At 41.9% G+C, this 19,896-nt stretch overlaps 2 protein-coding genes across 13 annotated transcripts; one reads left to right on the top strand and one right to left on the bottom strand.

Moving 5' to 3' along the window:
- Window positions 1–99: 99 nt before the first annotated feature.
- On the bottom strand, window positions 100–5,345 carry LOC139561900 (lipid transferase CIDEB-like). The gene is made up of 5 exons (XM_071379313.1): window positions 5,191–5,345; window positions 4,107–4,230; window positions 3,323–3,481; window positions 2,715–2,902; window positions 100–479 (listed from the first exon to the last, which is right to left on the bottom strand). The coding sequence occupies exons 1-5, from the start codon at window positions 5,214–5,216 to the stop codon at window positions 338–340; spliced, it is 639 nt and encodes a 212-aa protein (XP_071235414.1). The 5' UTR covers window positions 5,217–5,345; the 3' UTR covers window positions 100–337.
- A 758-nt stretch (window positions 5,346–6,103) lies between these two features.
- On the top strand, window positions 6,104–19,469 carry LOC139561897 (uncharacterized). 12 transcript variants are annotated; one of them, XM_071379296.1, is made up of 9 exons: window positions 6,104–6,337; window positions 11,223–11,425; window positions 11,658–11,756; window positions 11,905–12,000; window positions 12,515–12,749; window positions 12,872–13,727; window positions 14,459–14,515; window positions 18,907–18,984; window positions 19,091–19,469. In XM_071379296.1, the coding sequence occupies exons 1-7, from the start codon at window positions 6,127–6,129 to the stop codon at window positions 14,481–14,483; spliced, it is 1,725 nt and encodes a 574-aa protein (XP_071235397.1). In that variant the 5' UTR covers window positions 6,104–6,126; the 3' UTR covers window positions 14,484–14,515; window positions 18,907–18,984; window positions 19,091–19,469. The 12 variants fall into 12 exon arrangements, with proteins under 12 accessions (XP_071235397.1, XP_071235402.1, XP_071235399.1 ...); XM_071379305.1 differs by lacking the exons at window positions 6,104–6,337; window positions 14,459–14,515 and adding exons at window positions 6,364–7,674; window positions 10,820–10,945; XM_071379301.1 differs by lacking the exon at window positions 18,907–18,984 and having other exon boundaries at window positions 12,872–13,742.
- Window positions 19,470–19,896: the final 427 nt, after the last annotated feature.

A 19,896-nucleotide genomic window follows, 5' to 3' on the forward strand; every position in this document is an offset into this window, starting at 1 on the left:
TGGGTGTCTCTGACAGTAGACTGAGTGGATGTAACAACTGAAAGCATTTATTAAACACAAGATGAGAAAGTGATTAGAAACTACAAAGAAAGTGAAAAATAATGCATAATCAGTTTTTTTTATTAATTGCTTCCATTTGTGGACTTCGTGGTACATTCTCAAAATTGTTAGAGAAAGATAAGTCCTATTTTACAACTAACCTTATAAAAAAATCGAGACAATGTGTAATTATCCTCCTGTTTGATCACAACTCACAACCTTGCATAACTCAATCATAAACATACACTCAAGTTAGGATTGATTTGGTCATTAGAGAGAGGTCGGTCCCAGTCCTGCCTTAGTTCCAGTACTCTGCGGCCTCCACCCTCTGAGGCTGCCAGAACTCTGCTCCCTCGATTATCCGCTTGATCAGATTGGCTGAGGTGATCAACATGTGACCTGCCATCTGGAGGAGGGTGGAGGCCATGCGGAGGGCCTCTCTGAGAGAGAGAGAGAGAGAGAGAGACAGAGAGAGACAGAGAGAGACAGAGAGAGAGAGAGAGACGGTAAGTGGGAGAGAGCGAGTGAGAGAGAGAGTGACGGGAAAGAGAGAGAGATCGTCACCTCAAACAGGTATCAGGTTAAGATAGGCTTTCAAGTTTCAACATGTAATTTCACAGCAGCAAGATTTGTCACCTGTTACCACAAGAAAAAGGGCAACCAGTGAAGAACAAACATATTTATGTTTATTTATTTTCCCTTTTATACATTCGTTTGAAACTTTTGTGAGTGCAATGTTTACTGTTCATTTTTTTATTGTTCATTTCACTTTTGTTTATTATCTACTTCACTTGCTTTGGCAATGTTAACATATGTTCCCCATGCCAATAATGCCCTTAAATTGAATTGAGGTAGGCCGTCCTTGTAAATAATAATTTGTTCTTAACTGTCTTAAATAAAGGTTAAATAAAAAATTGAGAGGGAAGGGAGAGAGAGAGAGTGAGAGACGGGAAGTGGGAGTGCGAGAGAAAGAGAGGAAGTGAGTGAGAGAGAGAGTGACGGGAAGTAGGAGAGAGAGAGAGAGAGGAGAGAGGGAGAAAGAAGGAGAGAGAGTGAGTAAGAGGAGAGATTTACCATTGTTACAGATACAGTGCATTCGGAAAGTATTCAGACCACTTCTCTTTTTCCACATTTTGTTACATTACAGCCTTATTCTAAAATGGATTAAATAGTTTTCCCCCTTATCAATCTACCTACAATACCCAATAATGACAAAGCATTAACCGTTTTATTTTTATTTTAGCTAATTTATTAAATTAAACTGAAATATCACGTTTACTGAAGCATGTAGACCCTTTACTCAGTACTTTGTTGAAGAACCTTTGGCAGCAATTACAGCCTCAAGTCTTCTTGGGTAAGACACTACAAGCTTGGCACACCTATATTTGGGGAGTTTCTCCCATTCTTCTCTGCAGATCCTCTCAAGCTCTGTCAGGTTGGATGGGGAGTGTCGCTGCACAGCTATTTTCAAGTCTTTCCAGAGATGTTCGATTGGGTTCAAGTCTGGGCCACTCAAGGACATTCAGAGACTTGTCCCGAAGCCACTCCTGCGTTGTCTTGGCTGTGTGCTTAGAGTTGTTATCCTGTTGGAAGGTGAACCTTCGCCCCAGTCTAAGGTCCTGAGCAGATTTTCATCAAGGATCTCTCTGTACTTTTCTCCGTTCATCTTTTCTCCCAGTCCCTGCCACTGAAAAACATACCCACAGCATGACGCTGCCACCACCATGCTTCACTGTAGGGATGGTGCCAGGTTTCCCCCAGATGTGATGCTTGGCATTCAGGCCAAAGAGTTCAATCTTGGTTTCATCAGACCAGAGAATCTTGTTTCTGATCTGAGAGTCCTTTAGGTGCCTTTTGGCAAACTCCAAGTGGACTGTCTTTTAATGTGCCTTTTACTGAGGAAGGGCTTCCGTCTAGCCACTCTACCATAAAGGCCTGATTGGTGGAGTGTTACAGAAATTGTTGTCCTTCTGGAAGGTTCTCTCATCTCCACAAAGGAACTCTGGAGCTCTGTCAGAGTGACCATCGGGTTCTTGGTCATCCCTGTCCTTCTCCCCCGATTGCTCAGTTTGGCCGGATGGCCAGCTCTAGGAAGAGTCTTGGTCGTTCCAAACTTCTGCCATGTAAGAATGATGGAGGCCACTGAGTTCTTGGGGACCTTAAATGCTGCAGAAATGTTTTGGTACACTTCCCCAGATCTGTGCCTCGACACAGTCCTGTCTCGGAGCTCTACGGACAATTCCTTAGACCTCATGGCTTGGTTCTTTCTCTGACATGCATATAGACAGGGGTTTGCCTTTCCAAATCATGCCCAATCAATTGAATTTGCCACAGGTGCTACAATCAAGTTGTAGAAACATCTCAAGGATGATCAATGGAAACAGGATGCAACTTCGAGTCTCATAGCAAAGGGTCTGAATACTATGTTATGTAAATAAGGTATTTCTGTTTTAGATTTTTTATGAATTTGCTAAAATATCTAAAACACAGTTTTGGCTTTGTCTATTTATAGGGTATTGTGTGTAGATTAATGAGGATTTAAAAAAAATCAATTTTAGAATAAGGCTGTAATGTAACAAAATGTGTACAAAGTCAAGGGGTCTGAATACTTTCCAAATGCACTGTACATCCCAGCAGGCTGGCGACGTCCTCCCATCCCCTTCCTCTCCACTTACCTGAGGACTTTTTTGGGCCCCAGACATTGGAAGTCAGCGCTGACGGAGTACCGGCCTGAGAAGGTGCCCTTCACGTTCAGGGAGCCAAACACGTCCTTGGGATTCTGCCGGTACAGGTCAAAGGTCACGCGGGCTATGTCTTTTCCTGTCCGCTGGTTAGGGTCCTGGGCTTTGGAGAGCACTGCACCCTGTGGGGTTAGAGTAAGATATGGGGCGAGATGAGAGACAGCGACATGGTCGGTGTCACCGTGCAACCGAACCAGGAAAAACTCTGGGCATTTAATATTTTCCTGATCGGGGCCCATATCCACATAGCGACTCAGAGTAGAAGTGCAGATCCAAGATGAGCTTTGCCTTTCAGATCAGAATGAATAAGGTTATATGGACAGATCCTAGATCAGCACTACTACTCTGAGATGCTTTGTGGATACGGGATCAGGTCATGTGATAGGCCTAGAGGAAAAACTCAGGGCCCTACTCATCTCACTTGGTAGCTGACGTGGGTGTATATACCTGCACATACTGTCCAATCACTAACACAGGTCAGACGAAACAAATTCTCATGTACATGTCCAGATCACGACAGAGACAGACAGTGTCAAACCTACCGGAGGAGGTTTCCATGTCTGTCCAGGTTCCAGGGCCATGAGGACGGTGTTGTCGGGCAGATACATCAGGAAGTCTTCAGAGTCCACCACTGTCCCGTCCTCCTCACACACTAGCACCACAGCCAGACTGGACAGGCACAGCATCAGGGCCTGACACACCTGGGGAAGCAGCACAGAGAGACATGTTCAGAGGACAGACAGACACAGTGTGGGTATTTTGTAGGCACAATTACATTCTCCTTTGGCATTCACTCCGTGGTTCTTTGTAGCTCAGTCGGTAGAGCATGGCACTTGTAACGCCTGGGTAGTGGGTTTGATTCCTGGGACCACCCATAGGTGAAATAAGTGCATGCATGACTGTAAGTCGCTTGGGATAAAAGTGTCTGCTAAATGGCACCTATTATTGTCCCAGATCTGGCCTTGCTTGGGTCCTCACTAGTTACCACAGCCATAAAGTCATAAACGCCCCCCAATTTCTTAAATTTCTCTTCTTAAAATTGTATTTTAAACCTAACCCTTACCTGAACCCTAACCACACTGCTAACCGTATGCCTAACCCTAACCTTAAATTAAGACCAAAAAGCTACTTTTTGTTTTCATACATTTTTACGATATAGTCCATTTTGACTTTGTGGCTGTGGTAACTAGGGAAAAGCCCAGAGCTTTTACTGGTAAAGTCAGATGGTCCGGAAAAATTCCTGGCCTTACTTATAATAACCCCCCCCTTTTCATTTAGCTTTTTTTCATTTTTTTTTCATTTTCATCATGTCTTTCTCTCTCTCACCCTCTCTCTCAGCTCCTCCAGGGTAGCTGCTGTGACGCCCTTCCTGGTGCCCCTGTCATGGGAACACACCCTGAATGGTCTCTGGGGGGCCGGGGCCAACGACCACACCCGCCTGGTCACAGACCTGTGAAGGAAGAGGACGAAGAAGATGTTCACAAGGCCAAATACAGCCAGCTTGAGGTAGAATTTGCCTAACCTGGTCCGAGATCTGTTTATGCTCTCTAACCAATGCCTACAGTCATTGTCATTTGTCACGCTAACAGATCTGAACCAAGCTAGAAGTTGCCCTGTTCTTGGATCAGTTTACCCCACACACCAATCTTAACCTGAACTATGAAGAGGATGTACAACCTGACCCTGTATCCGTGGTTTGGGACAACTTCTACCTATTCCCTATTCCATAGATACACAGATAACACATTTGTACTGCACATAATTTCATTTGGCCTAGGAAAGCTACCATAATATTATAGTGCAGAACAGATACGCTGATACAACTGTATCTCTATGTTTAGATGTTAACTAGATATGATGCTATGTTTAGATGTTAACTAGATATGATGCTATGTTTTTCTAAGGTGTTCTGTAATATTTACTACTGCTGCGGTATAGTATCTCGTGGACAGACTACGTCATTGAGGATCTGACTAAATTGCGCAAGGTTTGAGTTCTGGGTTAACCGAGATTAGCTGAGGTACAATGTGCTTTAAGGGCCGAGGTGTGGGCTGAGAGGGATACAAAAGGAGATTGAGACTGATTGGAAGACAGAAGCAGATCAATCCTAGCTTCATCTGGTTTGACAACAGAGGGTTGAAACAAGCATAGAAAACCATTACTATTCTAACTGCCAGTCCAACTTCAATTAAAGCACTCAATTATATACATTTTCCAGTGGTTTGTTGTCATTGTGCCTTCTTGACAAATATCTTGGCCCTCAACAGCGGATACTTTTACAAGTACAGTGATAGAGTATTATTAGAAAACTCAGAAAACTCAGATATAGAACAATTGATTGAAAAATGTACACAAAATGTGTGGGGGAAACATTATCCAGACACAGCTATTAGGAAGTAAGTGTACTTGCTTGATTAATGATGATGTTGACTCCATATCCCACTCCCTTTCTTTCCGTCTCTCTCTTCTTTACCTCCTGTTTTTCCTTGTGTTGTTATGGTAGCGTTGGTGCTATGTCGACTGATTCTGAATGTGTCTGACCCAGCTAATTCTTTAGGACAGACTTTGCCCTGATGAATCAGATACAGACACATAGGGCAAAGTTCTCTGTGTGTGTGCGTACATGCGTTTGTGAGAGAGAGCGAGTGAGAATTGAAATTGAATTTAATTGAGACAGAGAGAGAGAGAGAGAGAGAGAGAGTAACACTGGCCTATATCATTGACTGCGCCATGGCATTCAATCTACAGTTGGAACATTTTTTACATGATATCAGCACAGACTTTTGTTTTAATTTATCAGCGAAGTTAAGATAATCATGAATATTATACCACAGAACAATGAGACAGATATCTCACTGGATGTATAAATATGAAGCCTTGGAGTTTCCACTCATTAGCAAATATGGTAGTGAGAGGAATCCCACTGGCGCGCAGTCGGAGAAGATGGAACGAGATGGATTTTGGCCAACATTCTACAAATGTTCTCATCGATTAAACATTTGATCTCAATACAGTTTTTTCTGTTCCCAAAACTAGAATATCTTATGAAGAGAGTGGACTACGTTTTGTAGACTTTAGCCTTTGCCAAAGTTTTTAAAAATTGCGTTGTTTAGGAACGCAAAGTGGGCGTTCCCTAACGGAAATATGCAGATGTTGGCTAGAACGGGCCAATAGGATCTCGCTAGCTCGTTTTTGGCTCTGCCCACCTCCTTGCTTGTTCTGCCCACTATGACTCATCTGTTCCCATTGGAAACAACAGACTGTGGTCTATCTTGGTTTAGTTATAAAATCTTTGATTATATATTCATTCAAACGTCACATCCAGCAAGTAGAGAAGGCGGGGAAAATGTGGTTTTGGAGAAAGAGATGGCGGAAGCTGATGTGGATCTTGAATCAAGGAGTAGCGTACAGTGCTGAGAATGTTCCTTGTCTTGTAGTACTATGGGTTATTAATGAGGAGAAGCGGATCGGATTACCAATCTTGAACAATCCATTTGAGATATCCAAATTGGTGGAGAAAGTACTGGGTAAATTGAAGGCTGTGAGAATTACGAGAGGCAGGTTTGTTTAGATTTGTTGAATTTCTGAGGATCAGAAGGAACGTGTGTTGCGTCTTACCCGAATTGAGAAGTTTGACGTGTCGTGTGTTTGACGTATCTTCGGAACACGGCACCGCTAAGGGGATAATACCTGGCGTCTCGTGGGAAGTCTGTTACAGAGATGAAAAATATTCCTGGAGTGATTGACGCACGTCGGGTGACGCGTGCGTGCGTGCGTGCGTGTGTGTGTGTGAGAGGGGTCGTTGTCAAGTCTCTATTTTTTGATATGGAGTCTCTCCCTACTCAAGTGCAGTTGGGGTATATAAACTACAGGGCCGAGCATTTACCTCAAGACCAATGGAGTGTGATCACTGTAAAGCTTTTGAACATGTTTCAGTCAAGTGTTTGCAGAATGTGAGATTTATTTTTTATTTTGATGAAAATGTAACATGTTGCAATTGTGGTGGGAACCATGAAGCTTCTTTGGAATGCCCGACCAGGGTAGAAGAGAATTTGGCCAAAGTCCGGGTTTCCCAAAGCATTTCATATGCAGCGGCTGTTAAGTGTTCGAATGGTACTCCTAAAGAGTACATGGTGTCATGGTGGTGGATAGGCCTTTGCTGCGGGGGTTGCCTTTCACCAGCAGGACCCATATGTTAAGAAGGTTGACTGTGTGGCCTTCATAGCTATGGTGATTAATGGCACTACCAAGGTGGAGAGGAAATTCCAGAAAATAGATATCATTGTGGATGCGGCAGAGCGGTTCCCGGGACTGAACTGAAAGACTTCTCGGCGGAGGAGTTGCATGGAGTATTGTCACCAGCCATATCACCCTCTCGGGTCCTAGAGCCTGAGAAGGGAAATATGGAGATTTGAAGGAAGGAAGTGGGAGTTTTAGGGCTCTATTTCACTTTCTTAGAGTAACTGGACTAATGAGGAGAATTTAATGGCGTTAGGCCATGACTAGTCTCACACTCCAGTACAGTAGGTGGCGATGTATGCACCTTGAAAGTTGGATGCGATCTGCCAACCCAATCCTGAAGAAGGGATGACGGAGAACTCAGCGTGTCCTAAAATTAACAAACTCTTATGATCAAAGTCAGTGTAATAGATACAGAATAGCAACCTCGAGAGTTGCATGTTTTCTGTTTGTATCGCTAGATAATCACTTATTGTAACCTTGTCGTTAACTTATTCAGCAATCTCAGAAGAAACGCTTTGTTAGCCTAGCTAACTACAAAGTTGTCTACAAAGTTGGCTTGGGAAGTGAGCTAAAGCTAGCTAGCCATTCCAGTATAAAAATCGACCTAAATTCGGACGGGACAATATGGCAGCTAAGAAGTCATCTGAAATGGGTAATTACTTTAGTCTATTTAGTTTCCAACAGTTTTCTCTTTGCATTTACAGCTCGTGAGCTAACACTAGGAGAAGCAATCATTAACTGCAAAGAAACAGTAGGTAGCTATTGCGGGTTAGCCAGCACAAAACAAACAACATGATGGTTGCCAATAGCTAGCTACATCAGTACAGTAGCCAAATAGTCTCCTAAAACAATACGGCTAGTCACAGTGTTAGTAAAAGCAAAGTGACATTGACAGTTTCCTAACAGTTTTACAGACAGTCAGTCAATACATTCTGGTGTCTTTATCAACCATTATATAATTATAAGGGCCTGTAGAAAATGGTTGCTTACAACTACTTAAATTTGAAGTAAAGTAGGAAGATTAATTACACCCTAACCATCTTAAAGGGAATGTTCACCCAAATCACAAAATGTACACATTGGTTCCTTCCCCTTTAAAACAGCACTGTTAACATGGTTACTCCATGGATTTTCAGTATGAGGGAATCCACCCTAAAAAAGACGCAATAGTCTCTAAAAGCCAGAATGTTGAATAAAATGACATTTACACTTACTTTACCGGTTGTACATGTTGTGCTTTTGGCGGTAGGAGGTGGAGATACTGTTGTTTACTTGACTTTTTGCGTTGCCGATAGGTTCTGTCGCTTGTATTTTCAATCTCTTGACGCATTGCACGTGATGTACAATATGTAAACAATAGTCGATATTAGAGGTCGACCGATTATGATTTTTCAACGCTGATACCGATTATTGGAGGACCAAAAAAAGCCGATACCGATTAATCGTCAGATTTTTATATATATATATATTTGTAATAATGACAATTACAACAATACTGAATGAACAATTAACACTTTTATTTTAACTTAATATAATACATCAATAAAATCAATTTAGTCTCAAATAAATAATGAAACATGTTCAATTTGGTTTAAATAATCCAAAAGTAAAGTGTTGGAAAAGAAAGTAAAAGTGCAATATGTGCCATGTAAAAAAGCTAACGTTTAAGTTCCTTGCTCAAAACATGAGAACATATGAAAGCTGGTGGTTCCTTTTAACATGAGTCTTCAATATTCCCAGGTAAGAAGTTTTAGGTTGTAGTTATTATAGGACTATTTCTCTCTATACCATTTGTATTTCATATACCTTTGACTATTGGATGTTCTAATAGGTACTTTAGTATTGCCAGCCTAATCTCGGGAGTTGATAGGCTTGAAGTCATAAACAGCGCAATGCTTGAAGCATTGCAAAGAGCTGCTGGCAAACGCAGTAAAGTGCTGTTTGAATGAATGCTTACGAGCCTGCTGCTGCCTACCACCGCTCAGTCAGACTGCTCTATCAAATCACAGACTTAATTATAATATAATAACACACAGAAATACGAGCCTTACGTCATTAATATGGTCAAATCCGGAAACTATCATTTCGAAAACAAAATGTTTATTCTTTCAGTGAAACACAGAACCGTTCCGTATTTTATCTAACGGGTGGCATCCATAAGTCTAAATATTGCTGTTACATTGCACAACCTTCAATGTTATGTCATAATTACGTAAAATTCTGTCAAATTAGTTCGCAATAGCCAGGCGGCCCAAACTGTTGCATATACCCTGACTCTGCGTGTAATGAACGCAAGCGAAGTGACACAATTTTCCTAGTTTAATATTGCCTGCTAACATGAATTTCTTTTAACTAAATATGCAGGTTTTTTAAAAATATACTTCTGTGTATTGATTTTAAGAAAGGATTGTGCTTTTTTCGCAAATGTGCTTTTGTTAAATCATCCCCCATTTGGCGAAGTTGGTGTTCTTTGTTAGGAAGAAATGGTCTTCACACAGTTCGCAACGAGCCAGGCGGCCCAAACTGCTGTATATACACTGACAGAACGCAAGAGTGCGCTTGTTAAATCACCCGTTTGGCGAAGTAGGCTGTGATTCAATGATCAATTAACAGGCACCACATTGATTATATGCAACGCAGGACAAGCTTGTTAAACTAGTAATATCATCAACCATGTGTAGTTAACTAGTGATAATGTGAAGATTGATTGTTTTTTATAAGATAAGTTTAATGCTTGCTAGCAGCTTACCATGGCTCCTTGCTGCACTCGCATAACAGGTAGTCCGCCTGCGGAGTGCAATGTAATCGGCCATAATCGGTGTGCAAAAATGCAGATTACCGATTGTTATGAAAACTTGAAATCGGCCCTATTTAATCGGCCATTCCGATTAATCGGTCGACCTCTAGTCGATATGTCACCAAACCTAGTCGACTGAAGCACGTTTCCTCGCAATCAGCTGGAAGTGTTTGCCATTCGGTATGTGGTTCGGTTAGGCTTGGCGATATTGTGCAAGTGTTTGTCAATTGCATCAGTATTGAAAACAAAAACCGTAAATAAAAACTGATATACAGACCAGTGTACTGAAGGTCGGGTTGATAATATTTCCCTGTGGATATTTTGTATCAGATTACCTCTGACATAGGGACAAAATAGGCGGACAATAGGTAAAGTATGTGGAATTTAAGTTTGTTCAACATTCTGACTTGTAATGGGACTGTTCGGCATTGCTGAGCCTACATGATAGAGATGAGTGTAACTATTTCACACTCGGATTCTAAAAGAGGATATCGATGGACAATGTCTGGCATGGTTTCCACATGCTAACGTTTTAGCATTTGTGTTACAAATATCATTCAAGTCATGGGACCAATATTAGCTTCTTTTTTTGTGCATCATGTCCAAATCATCCAAAATTATCTGAAATTGATTGAAGCTCAACAAAGTCACTTATATGATTTAAACATGATGCTCGAAAAAGGCTAACACCCAGTCACTCTTCTAGTACTGAGCGATTAACCGAAATGTCAGTTATTTTTAGTTTTTTTTAAACTAATTGACTGATTTGGGTTCAATTATTAAAATTGTTTTTTCTTTTTCTGTGAGCTCAATGTGCACATTGCAGTTTCTGTAGAGATAAATCAGATCAAGCCTGAACTGTGCGATGTAGTAGGGAGATGTAGTTTCCAACAGGCCAATATTCTACATAATTACCACGTTTTCTGCATTAAATTAACTACAATGACAATCCCTTGCACACCTACTCCGGTATGTTTCTCTTTTATGCCTGCTACGTTAGGTTAGTGTGGGGCAGACAAGGAGAGAGAAGAGACAGAAGAATGTGCGATCGAGAGAGATAGAGAGCAGTTGCTTCGAGGTATCTTTACCTGGAAATACATGATCTAGGTGATTGATAGTTATAAAGGTATGCCTTATTTACTTTGAAGAACTACTAAAATAGTGATTTTTGTCAGACAGCATAGGCAGCAGCTCTATAGAGATGATGACTTGGAATTAAATAAAGTCTGCAAATAAAACCAATGTAATATACACAACAACTGAAATATGAATGTGAATAAGTAATAGGCAGTAATGGGATGTCACTACTGTCGTGGGACTTTTATTTAAAGATTATTTTATCAAACCAACTGACCTCAAAAGGCACTATTCGCTCAGCGTTACTCTCCTCTCTATCCCCTCAGACATCTTCCTTTCCTTCTCCTCCCTACGCCTCCTGGCCCCTCCCATCCGGCTGGTCTCTGCTGCCATGTGGAAGGTGATGAAGCAACGCGATGTGATGCATTATGGGATGCTGGAGGAGTTTGTGACATCCTGCTGTGAGACTGTCCCTGGCCTGCTCACATCTAGACACCAGGCCAAGCTGGCTCTGGGGCTGAGATCACGGGTGTGTGTGTGTGTGTGGAGGATGATATTGTTGACCCATGGCCATAAGTCTTTGGACAGTGAATGGGTTGCATTCATTTGGCACCAAATGGTTGAAAACCTGAACTTGTCCGATAAGAAAAGCTCAATTTTGTTTTCCGTTGTTATGTTGCGACTTAATGAAAATTACCCTGTATGTGCTTCCACTGTCAGACTGTTCAGTCCTTAATTATCATGTCTCTGGTCATTTGTAGCTGATCTTAGAGCTGTGCAATGGCTCAGACCCACCAGATCCATCGGTTGTCCTTCCCCAGCTGGAAAGGATCCGTGCCCCCACCCCGTCCTCTGCCCTGGTGAGTGACAGTCACTTCTCTGTACTGCAAGACGGGTGTGGTATTTGAATGGTCTTTCATCACTTCACTGCTTTGTACACTAGGAATGATTTTGTGAGAAATACAGTATGTTTGCTGTAAGTGATGTCTTTGCATGCCTATGTTGCAGAAAAAGGATGTGAAGATTGAAACAGCAGTGACCAACCTCCGGGACCTGGTTGAAAGCTTTCTGAAAGACCCCACAGAGAGAGAACTATTCTACAAGGTCAGACTGTGGCTTTGTTTTGTTTGACTCAGCAGCTTTTCGGGGTGGCAGATAGCCTAGCTGTTAAAGAGGCGAGCCAGCAACAGGAGGGCTACCCTGTCGAATCCCGGACCGACCAAAAATATCAGTCAGGAAGTGAGCTGGCCAACCGGAGGGTTACTGGTATCGAATCCTAGATTGCATTGTCTACTGTTGTGCCCTTGAGCAAGGCACTTAATCCTCCACAACAACAGCTCCCCGGGCACCCAGTGTGGCAGCCCCCTGTGCCTCTCCCCCCAAAACACTGTATACATGTGTGTCTTTTAGAGCGGTTGGGTTAAAACAGGAAGTAACATTTTGGTTGGACCTTGTGCGCAACTGAACAATAAAGTTATCTTAATTAGAGACCATTCACTAGCCTCATATGACCATCCTGGTCTCGCAAGCTTACATTCTGTTTCGCTATGGTCGTACGAGGCTACATCCACTGAGGAACTCTCAAATTCTCTGTCCCCCTCTCGTCTACCCCTTACAGGTGGAGTTTCCGTCAGAGTATGGGCCTCAGTTTGACCAGGAGCTGGAGAAACTGCTGTGGGAGTTCCTGCTCAGACTGGACCAGCTTCTCCCAGTGCCCAACCTGGCTCAGACGGTGTCGTGGCTCACTGCTGCCCCTCCTGTCCTGGAGGAGTGTGCGCAGGCTGCCTCCCAACCCCAGCTCCTGAGGACCCTGCTCCAGCACCAGATCTGCCTGGGACACCTGGATTCTGCAGGTGGGTCTACATAGGGCGCGTTCCAGGCCGACTACATTGCAGTCGCCAGCCAGATTTCACAACGCCTGGGATGGATGTTTAACATATCGGCTAACCTCATCTCTTTTGTTACCTCCTATCAGCTTCTCTCCCTCCGTGTATGGGCGACTACCTCCTCTCACCACTGTCTCTCCCTCCCTCTGGAAGAGTGCAGCAAAGCGTCCAATCAAGATCTAAGCCTGCCTCGGTTTCCACCCCAAGCCCTCTGTCTTTAACCCCATTAACTGATTACAGACAGACAAACTTGTCATCGCCCGTCGCACCTGTGATTGGTGGGATTTGCAACGAAGACCTTCCAACCATGGCTTCAGCCAATAAGAGGGCAAGAACTTTCCAGGAAGACGTTATTATCCAATCGGTTTCAAGAGATGTGGAGGAGGACGCTGAGTCAACGGAGAGGTCAAAATATACATGGGTCAAAAGCAGAGAAGAGGAATCCGAAGAGGATGAGGAGATCATGGTCATGAGAAGAGGGAGGAAGAGGAGTGTGAGAGACAGAGGGAGTAAAAGAGTGCTCAGGAGAGGGCGTGGGGGGGGGTTTGTTAGAGATGGGGAGAAGGAGGATACGACGAGCGGTCGAGATGGAGAGACTGAGAGAGACCTTCTTAGGGACTGTTTGGTCCAGTTGGGGATCGCAAACCTCAAGGTTCCGGAAGACCATCGCCTCTATTCTTACATCACATCCTGTCTGCTCAACAAACCCAGGGTGCTCATCCCCCGACTGACTTCAGCAGACATCACTGCTCTTATGAGGTCACAACCTCCTTCCTGCAGCAACGGGACACCAGCAGCAGGGGAAGGGAGCTCTCCATGGGGACAGAACAAGAGGCCAAAGTTGCCGGCGATAACGGCATGTCGGCTTCCTTCGACCTGGCAACGGAAGTTGAGTGACAGGTCATTGACCCTAGATATGGAGCTTCCAGCATCAGCTGACAAAGAGTAAGAGAAATACAGGTGCTGATTTTAACAACCAAGGATACTTTCCTATACTAGCCTGGTTGCCAAATCTGGCTGTGCTTTCTTTAGTAAAATGATGTTGTTCATCCATCGTTCCATACGTTCATCATCTCATGCATGATGGCAAACAACTGTAATTGTTTAAAGCAGCAACAAATCGAGCAATCAGGCTAGTCAAATACCCACTAGTACGACAGTTTTATTTTTATTGCTTTTATGCTATTTTCACAAGTATGTGGTGAATATTCTAAAGGCTTCGTACAAAACTGAACTGTCTACGTTCATTTTGAAGACAACTTTCACCACACAACCATTAAAGGTGCTACCCCTTGAATGTCTCCCCTATGTGGAAGCTAGGTGAATTGCAACAGTACTTGGCTGCTTTCAAAACAAATCCCCCTCCACAGCATCCCATTTTTCCCTTGACATGGCGGAGACTCTCACTTGAACCTTTTACTCTCGGTTTTGGCCCACCAGCTTCAAACAGCTGTAAAAAATATGTTTTGTTATTGAAAATATGTCAGTGATTTAGATGGTACAATGATTCCCTACACTATTCAGTGCTTGTTTTCTCACATAAACTGAAATTGAGCAAACCTTGTAGAATTTTAGCAACCAGGAAATTACAGAGCGTTTTCTACATTGGCCGCTTGACCAGATTTCCACTATATAACAGCCACAAAGTCAAAACAGCTTTCCCATTTTGACAACAGATGCCGCTTCGGGAGAAATCAATAGGCGAATATCACAGCCAATCACAACACTGGCGGGTAAGTAGTACTGAGAAACACTGTCATTCCACTATTACTGCAGATATAATATGGACTTTTTCTGAAATCCAAAATATACATTTACTGTGAAGTACCATGAACATTGCCAAAACACAACACTATGATCTCTTCTCAATTTAGTTATTTTAACTACCAGTTAATCCAATATCAAAAACTGCAAGACACATGTTTCAAAATTGACCTTTGAATGTAATATGCTACAAGTGTGATTGAAGACATCTTTCACGACCGTTGATGAAAAAACCAGATGTATTGTTCAGATATCATTACAACATAGGCGTACAACAGCGCTAATGTCAACAAAATGCATGTTGAGCTTTACTGGCTTGAAGTAGAGGAGCGATTGTCTGCACCATTTCTCGTTTTGTTCGAAATATTCATGTGTTGAACTCCAAACTCTGTCTATTCAATCAACTAACACACAGCTCTGACAAACATTCATATTCCACAAGACATTCAACCAGAGCTCTCTTCACTGTCTAAAGCCAAAACGAACTCAAGGCGATGCCCAGTAGTACTGTATATAGAGCCATGATAGTGTGGAACTCCCTGCCGTCTCTAATCACTCAAGCAAGCTGCAAAATTAGCCTAAAAAAAAAAGAATAAAACTGCACATTGCCTCTGACCTAAATAGCTGGTAGCATCTCCCTTCCGAGCACTTCTGCTGCTTGGGTTAAAGATAAGATGTGCCCTTGTCATTAGGATATCGGGACCTGCTTAGAGAAAGCAATGGTAAGCAAAGCCTCAGAGTAAGGACTTCAGTTTCCTCTATTACGGCAGGGTCGGTATGGGGACTTGTTCTCTTTACACTTTTATATAAATAATATTGGTCTATGTATTAAATCCTGTCATATTCATCTGAGTGCAGACGATACGGTTATGTATGCCATTGCACTGACTTGTATCAAGCTATGATAGAGCTGCAATCTGATTTTGTTGCATTACAGAAAGCCCTTGTTGATTTAAAACTTGGACTTAATGCGGGCCAAATGAAATATGGTCTCTAATTCACTGAAATATTTCTGGTCTACATATTCACTCTTTGGATGGTTCTATCTATAAATATCTGGGTGTCTGGATTGATAAATATCTAACGTTTAAAAACAAAAAACGTACAGATGAGCTGAGATTTAAAGGGGCTTTTTAGAAATAGATCGTGCCTCTCCATGAACAGCAGGAAGCATTATTGTACAGTCATCTTCTCTGCCAGTTCTTGACTACGGTGACACCATTTACCAGAATGCAGCAGCCACTACTCTTTAACCATCGAATGCTGTCTACCATAGCGCCCTTCGCTTTATTACAGGTGAGTTTTTTTTTTTTATACTCATCAAAGCATCCGGTGTCAGAAGGTCGGCAGGACCTCACTAAAGTCCCGTAGATCACTTCATTACTCTATCCTTGTTTACAAAGCTCTGCTCCACCCGCTTCTAAAATATCTCACTTCCTAGTTTAAATATGAGATACCAAACCCGTTCGCAGGGTTGGTTAATTCTTTGATGTCCCACTTGTCTCCACAAATGTATTTTTTTGTATTTTACCAAATTTTTCTCAATTTCAATTCTGGTCACGGACGGTTGTGTGAACCTGGGATCGATAGGGCAGTTTAAAACTGTTGTTAAATGAGTTTACTAAGTGTGCAATTTGTTTTAATTTACTATTATAACTTGTTAAAATAGCCTGATGTAATGTGTTGTTTTGATTATATTTTTGTCCTCAGGGCACAATTGCAAATGAGACACTAGTCTGGGCTCCCTGAATAAATACAAGTACTTATTTTAATGTATTTTTTTCTCCATGCTCCGCATGATGATACTCTTCTCACTGACTAGGTGATGTTGTGAGAATCTCTCAGCTTGTTTAAAGAACATTGGTGCAGTGACAGAATACCAGGGCCTGCCTGGTAGAGCATAGTATTATTGATGTATGGACAGAATACCATGGCCTGCCTGGTAGAGCATAGTATTATTGATGTATGGACAGAATACCAGGGCCTGCCTGGTAGAGCATAGTATTATTGATGTATGGACAGAATACCATGGCCTGCCTGGTAGAGCATAGTATTATTGATGTATGGAATGTTAGTTCGGCTGAACTATATAAAAGTGTGTTCTTATTTCCATTTAAGTAACTTTGTCCTTTGGTTGATTCCGTGTGCGACTGGTGGACGATACTGGGGTGGAATGAAGGTGGTCATGTAAGACAAGTTGGTGAGGTGGAAACCATTTAAGTTTAAACTTTAGCAGGAGGAGGGAGGAAACTCCACACTATTCAAGGTTGCTGCGTTCACCTCTGTTAACTGACCACGGTGGCTGAGGTGAAAGCCTCAGCGGGAGCCAAGGACCTCAGGTGAAACTCCCATCTGGTTCAGTTTATATGAGCAGGAGCCTAGCGGCTCCATCTGATTCACAGGGATCTTGTTCATTTCATGACCAGGTCCAGGGCCTTGCACAATACCTCAGTTAACCCTTCATGGGCGGTAGACTGTAACACGTTACACTGTACCTCAGATAACCCTTCATGGGCGGTAGACTGTAACACGGCTCAAGGAATGTAGCTCGTTATGAGCAGGGGTGAAGGAAGCGAAGCCTGTATGTCTGATTAGTTTAGTTCATTTTATTTTCTGAGCTGAATGGGGGTGAAGGACATTAGGTGAAGCCCTGTATGATAAAAGTTCTATTCATTCTATGAACTGACGTAAGTGTAACTGTCTTGGATTTTTATGAAAGTTGCATTTTACCTAATGGTAACTAACAAAAGGCCTACAAGTTTAAGAGATTACATGTTACCGTAAGAAACCCATTGCAGGTGGTAACTGTAAAAAGTCTATACTTTACCCCAGGATACCCATTACAAGCGCTCCTATAGAAACAAGGTAGCTTTATTCATGTCAGGGAAATTTAGCAAAAAGTATCAGCCCCTTTTGTTTTTGTGTGTTGCACTTTCATTCAGTAGCATCTGAATCACATGATTATGAAAGTGTATTTTAAATGTATGTAATTCTGTCCTTGTGATACACTTTTCTGTTAATGTTCTGTATCTTGTTTTGTGTGGACCCCAGGAAGAGTAGCTGCTGCTTTAGTAGTAGCTAATGGGGATCTGAATAAAATACCCCAAAAAATACTACTGTAATCAAATGGAAGAAACAATGTTTAGCAGGCTACTAGTTTGCATCAAGCCTGTCTTGAGAATTTTGGTAATACTTTAGGTTCTCAATGACATCACAGTAAATGTCCTTATTATTCATGCACCTGGGGATAAACCTTTTGGCACGAAAAGGAATCCAAGCCTGACATTCTGTAGGTCTGGATTAATGTCATTGCATACCTCATCCATGGCCTGAAGGAGGGTGGCATGCTCATGGGGATGTGTTCAAAACATTAGAAACACCTGCTATTTTCATGACCGGCTTACCAGGTGAAGCTTTGATCCCTTATTGATGTCAATTCAATCAGTGTGGATGAAGGGGAGGAGGCAGGTTAAAGAAGCATTTTAAAGCCTTGAGACAATTGAGCCATGGATTGTGTGTGTGCCATTCAGAAAATATGTAGGTGCCTTTGACCAGGGTATGGGAGTAGGTGCCAGGTGCACCGGTTTGTGTCAAGAACTGCAACGCTGCTGGGTTTTTCACACTCAACAGTTTTCCATGTGTATCAGGAATGCTTTTGACACATTGTAGTCCATGCCCTGACAAATTGAAGCTGATCTGAGTGCAATAAGGGGTGCAACTCAATATTAGGAAGGTGTTCCTAATGTTTTGTACACTAAGTTTCTCCTTCAAACATACCTTTTCATTATGTAGTTGACAAACCTGTACGTTTACCAAACGGTTAAGTGATTATCAATTAAGAGCAGTCGGATTAAGTAAGAGTAAAATGTATTTTAACATAACAGAATCATATTAAAAGTAGTGTGAACATTGCATTGTGAAAGGAAATTACTTTATATAAACCTGTATTGCAATGTGGAACGTATTTCTAGCTGAAACAGTGTTTGGTAAAATAGTGACCTATGATTGTGTGTTGTACTTAGTCAATTGAAAATGTGCTTAGAGTTTTGATGATCTGTTGAGGTTTGTACTAAGTTGTGACCACATACTTGTGATAATTGCACCGAAGCGACTGAAAAAAAACGAATCAAAAAATGCATAGTGCCGTAACATTGATATTGTAAATGTCCAGTATTAGCAGAAATGTAGGACTTTTACTCATCACTGTTTACACCTCCAGGAACTGTGCATTGATAACTTCTGCATGCATGTACTCACAATTCCATGGTTAAGTGAGTACGTTATGTCAGTGCAGTTATCGTTGCCCAGCCATTACCGTGTTATTCCAAGCCTTACATTTCTCCATCTCGTTTCCATCTAGAAATGTTAACTTCTCCAATAACCGGTGACACAGGATATCATTGGATATTCAGAGGATGAAGCGACAAAGAATTTCAAAGTAAGTAGAGCCTTGGGAAGCAACTTTTATTTTTAACCTTGCTTGCCCTCGTGCGTCTATGGTTCCTGAAACCACTGCAGTCTAATGTGCTCTCTGTCTCCCCCAGGTGTTTGTGAAGCCCTAGTACAGGTCCAAGCACGACACGTACCAACCCTCAGGGAGTTCTTTAAGGTCGGCATGGCCCGACGCCACCTGCTGTCTCACGGCAACGGACACAGATGACACTCAATAATTCACAGGTCTATGGTAAAATAATTTCTAGCCTGGTCTCAGATCTTTTTGTGCTGTCATGCCAATTCATATGGTCTGTTTGCTAGACATGGCAAAATCATTTCCTCATCCACGGTAAGAAAATATTTAATAGTGACTGACTAGCAGAGTTAAGTTTCTTTGTATCTGAATCACTTTGGAATAAGCATTTTTTATTAAAACCTGGGTGACTTTTATTGTGAAGTCAGAATGATTGACATGTCACCAAAACTTCACTACCTGTGTGCTGTAATACTTGTCAGTTCAATTGGCCAACACATTTTATTTTAGGGGTTATAGGAATATATTGACACATTGATAACTGAGGCAACAACTTGCACAAATTGGTTGAGGAGAAAAGAGTTTTGTTAATTAGTTTGACTATAATTATAGAGTTCAATTGTCCCTTTCTCAAATTGGTTGAGGAGAAAAGAGTTTTGCTAATTAGTTTGACTATAATTATAGAGTTCAATTGTCCCTTTCTAATAACCAGATGCAGGATCTTCAATAAGCAAATAATGAATCAAAGGGAAATTTATGCATCTGCCAAATAATAGTTATTTTTCACAGTCTTAGTGTGAAGAACTACAATTTAATTGTGTATAATAAATGTTGTATTCACTACTTCCCATATCTATATTTATGAAGTCCAATAATCAAACA

Source organism: Salvelinus alpinus, chromosome 31 (genome assembly GCF_045679555.1).
Source record: "Salvelinus alpinus chromosome 31, SLU_Salpinus.1, whole genome shotgun sequence".
Taxonomy (NCBI): Eukaryota; Metazoa; Chordata; class Actinopteri; order Salmoniformes; family Salmonidae; genus Salvelinus; species Salvelinus alpinus.

What these genes read in the sequence shown, in the direction of transcription:
- LOC139561900 (XM_071379313.1), bottom strand. Translation starts at nt 5,216, where the DNA reads ATGGAGTCAACATCATCATTAATCAA. An exon ending in TGGAGGAGCTGAGAGAGAGG is followed by an intron (nt 3,482 to 4,106) that starts GTGAGAGAGAGA and finishes CTGCTTCCCCAG; the next exon opens with GTGTGTCAGGCCCTGATGCT. An exon ending in GGGCCCAAAAAAGTCCTCAG is followed by an intron (nt 480 to 2,714) that starts GTAAGTGGAGAG and finishes TCTCTCTCTCAG; the next exon opens with AGAGGCCCTCCGCATGGCCT.
- LOC139561897 (XM_071379295.1), top strand. Translation starts at nt 6,127, where the DNA reads ATGTGGTTTTGGAGAAAGAGATGGCGGAAGCTGATGTGGATCTTGAAT. An exon ending in GGCTGTGAGAATTACGAGAG is followed by an intron (nt 6,338 to 11,222) that starts GCAGGTTTGTTT and finishes CTATCCCCTCAG; the next exon opens with ACATCTTCCTTTCCTTCTCC. An exon ending in CCAGCATCAGCTGACAAAGA is followed by an intron (nt 13,728 to 18,906) that starts GTAAGAGAAATA and finishes GTTTCCATCTAG; the next exon opens with AAATGTTAACTTCTCCAATA.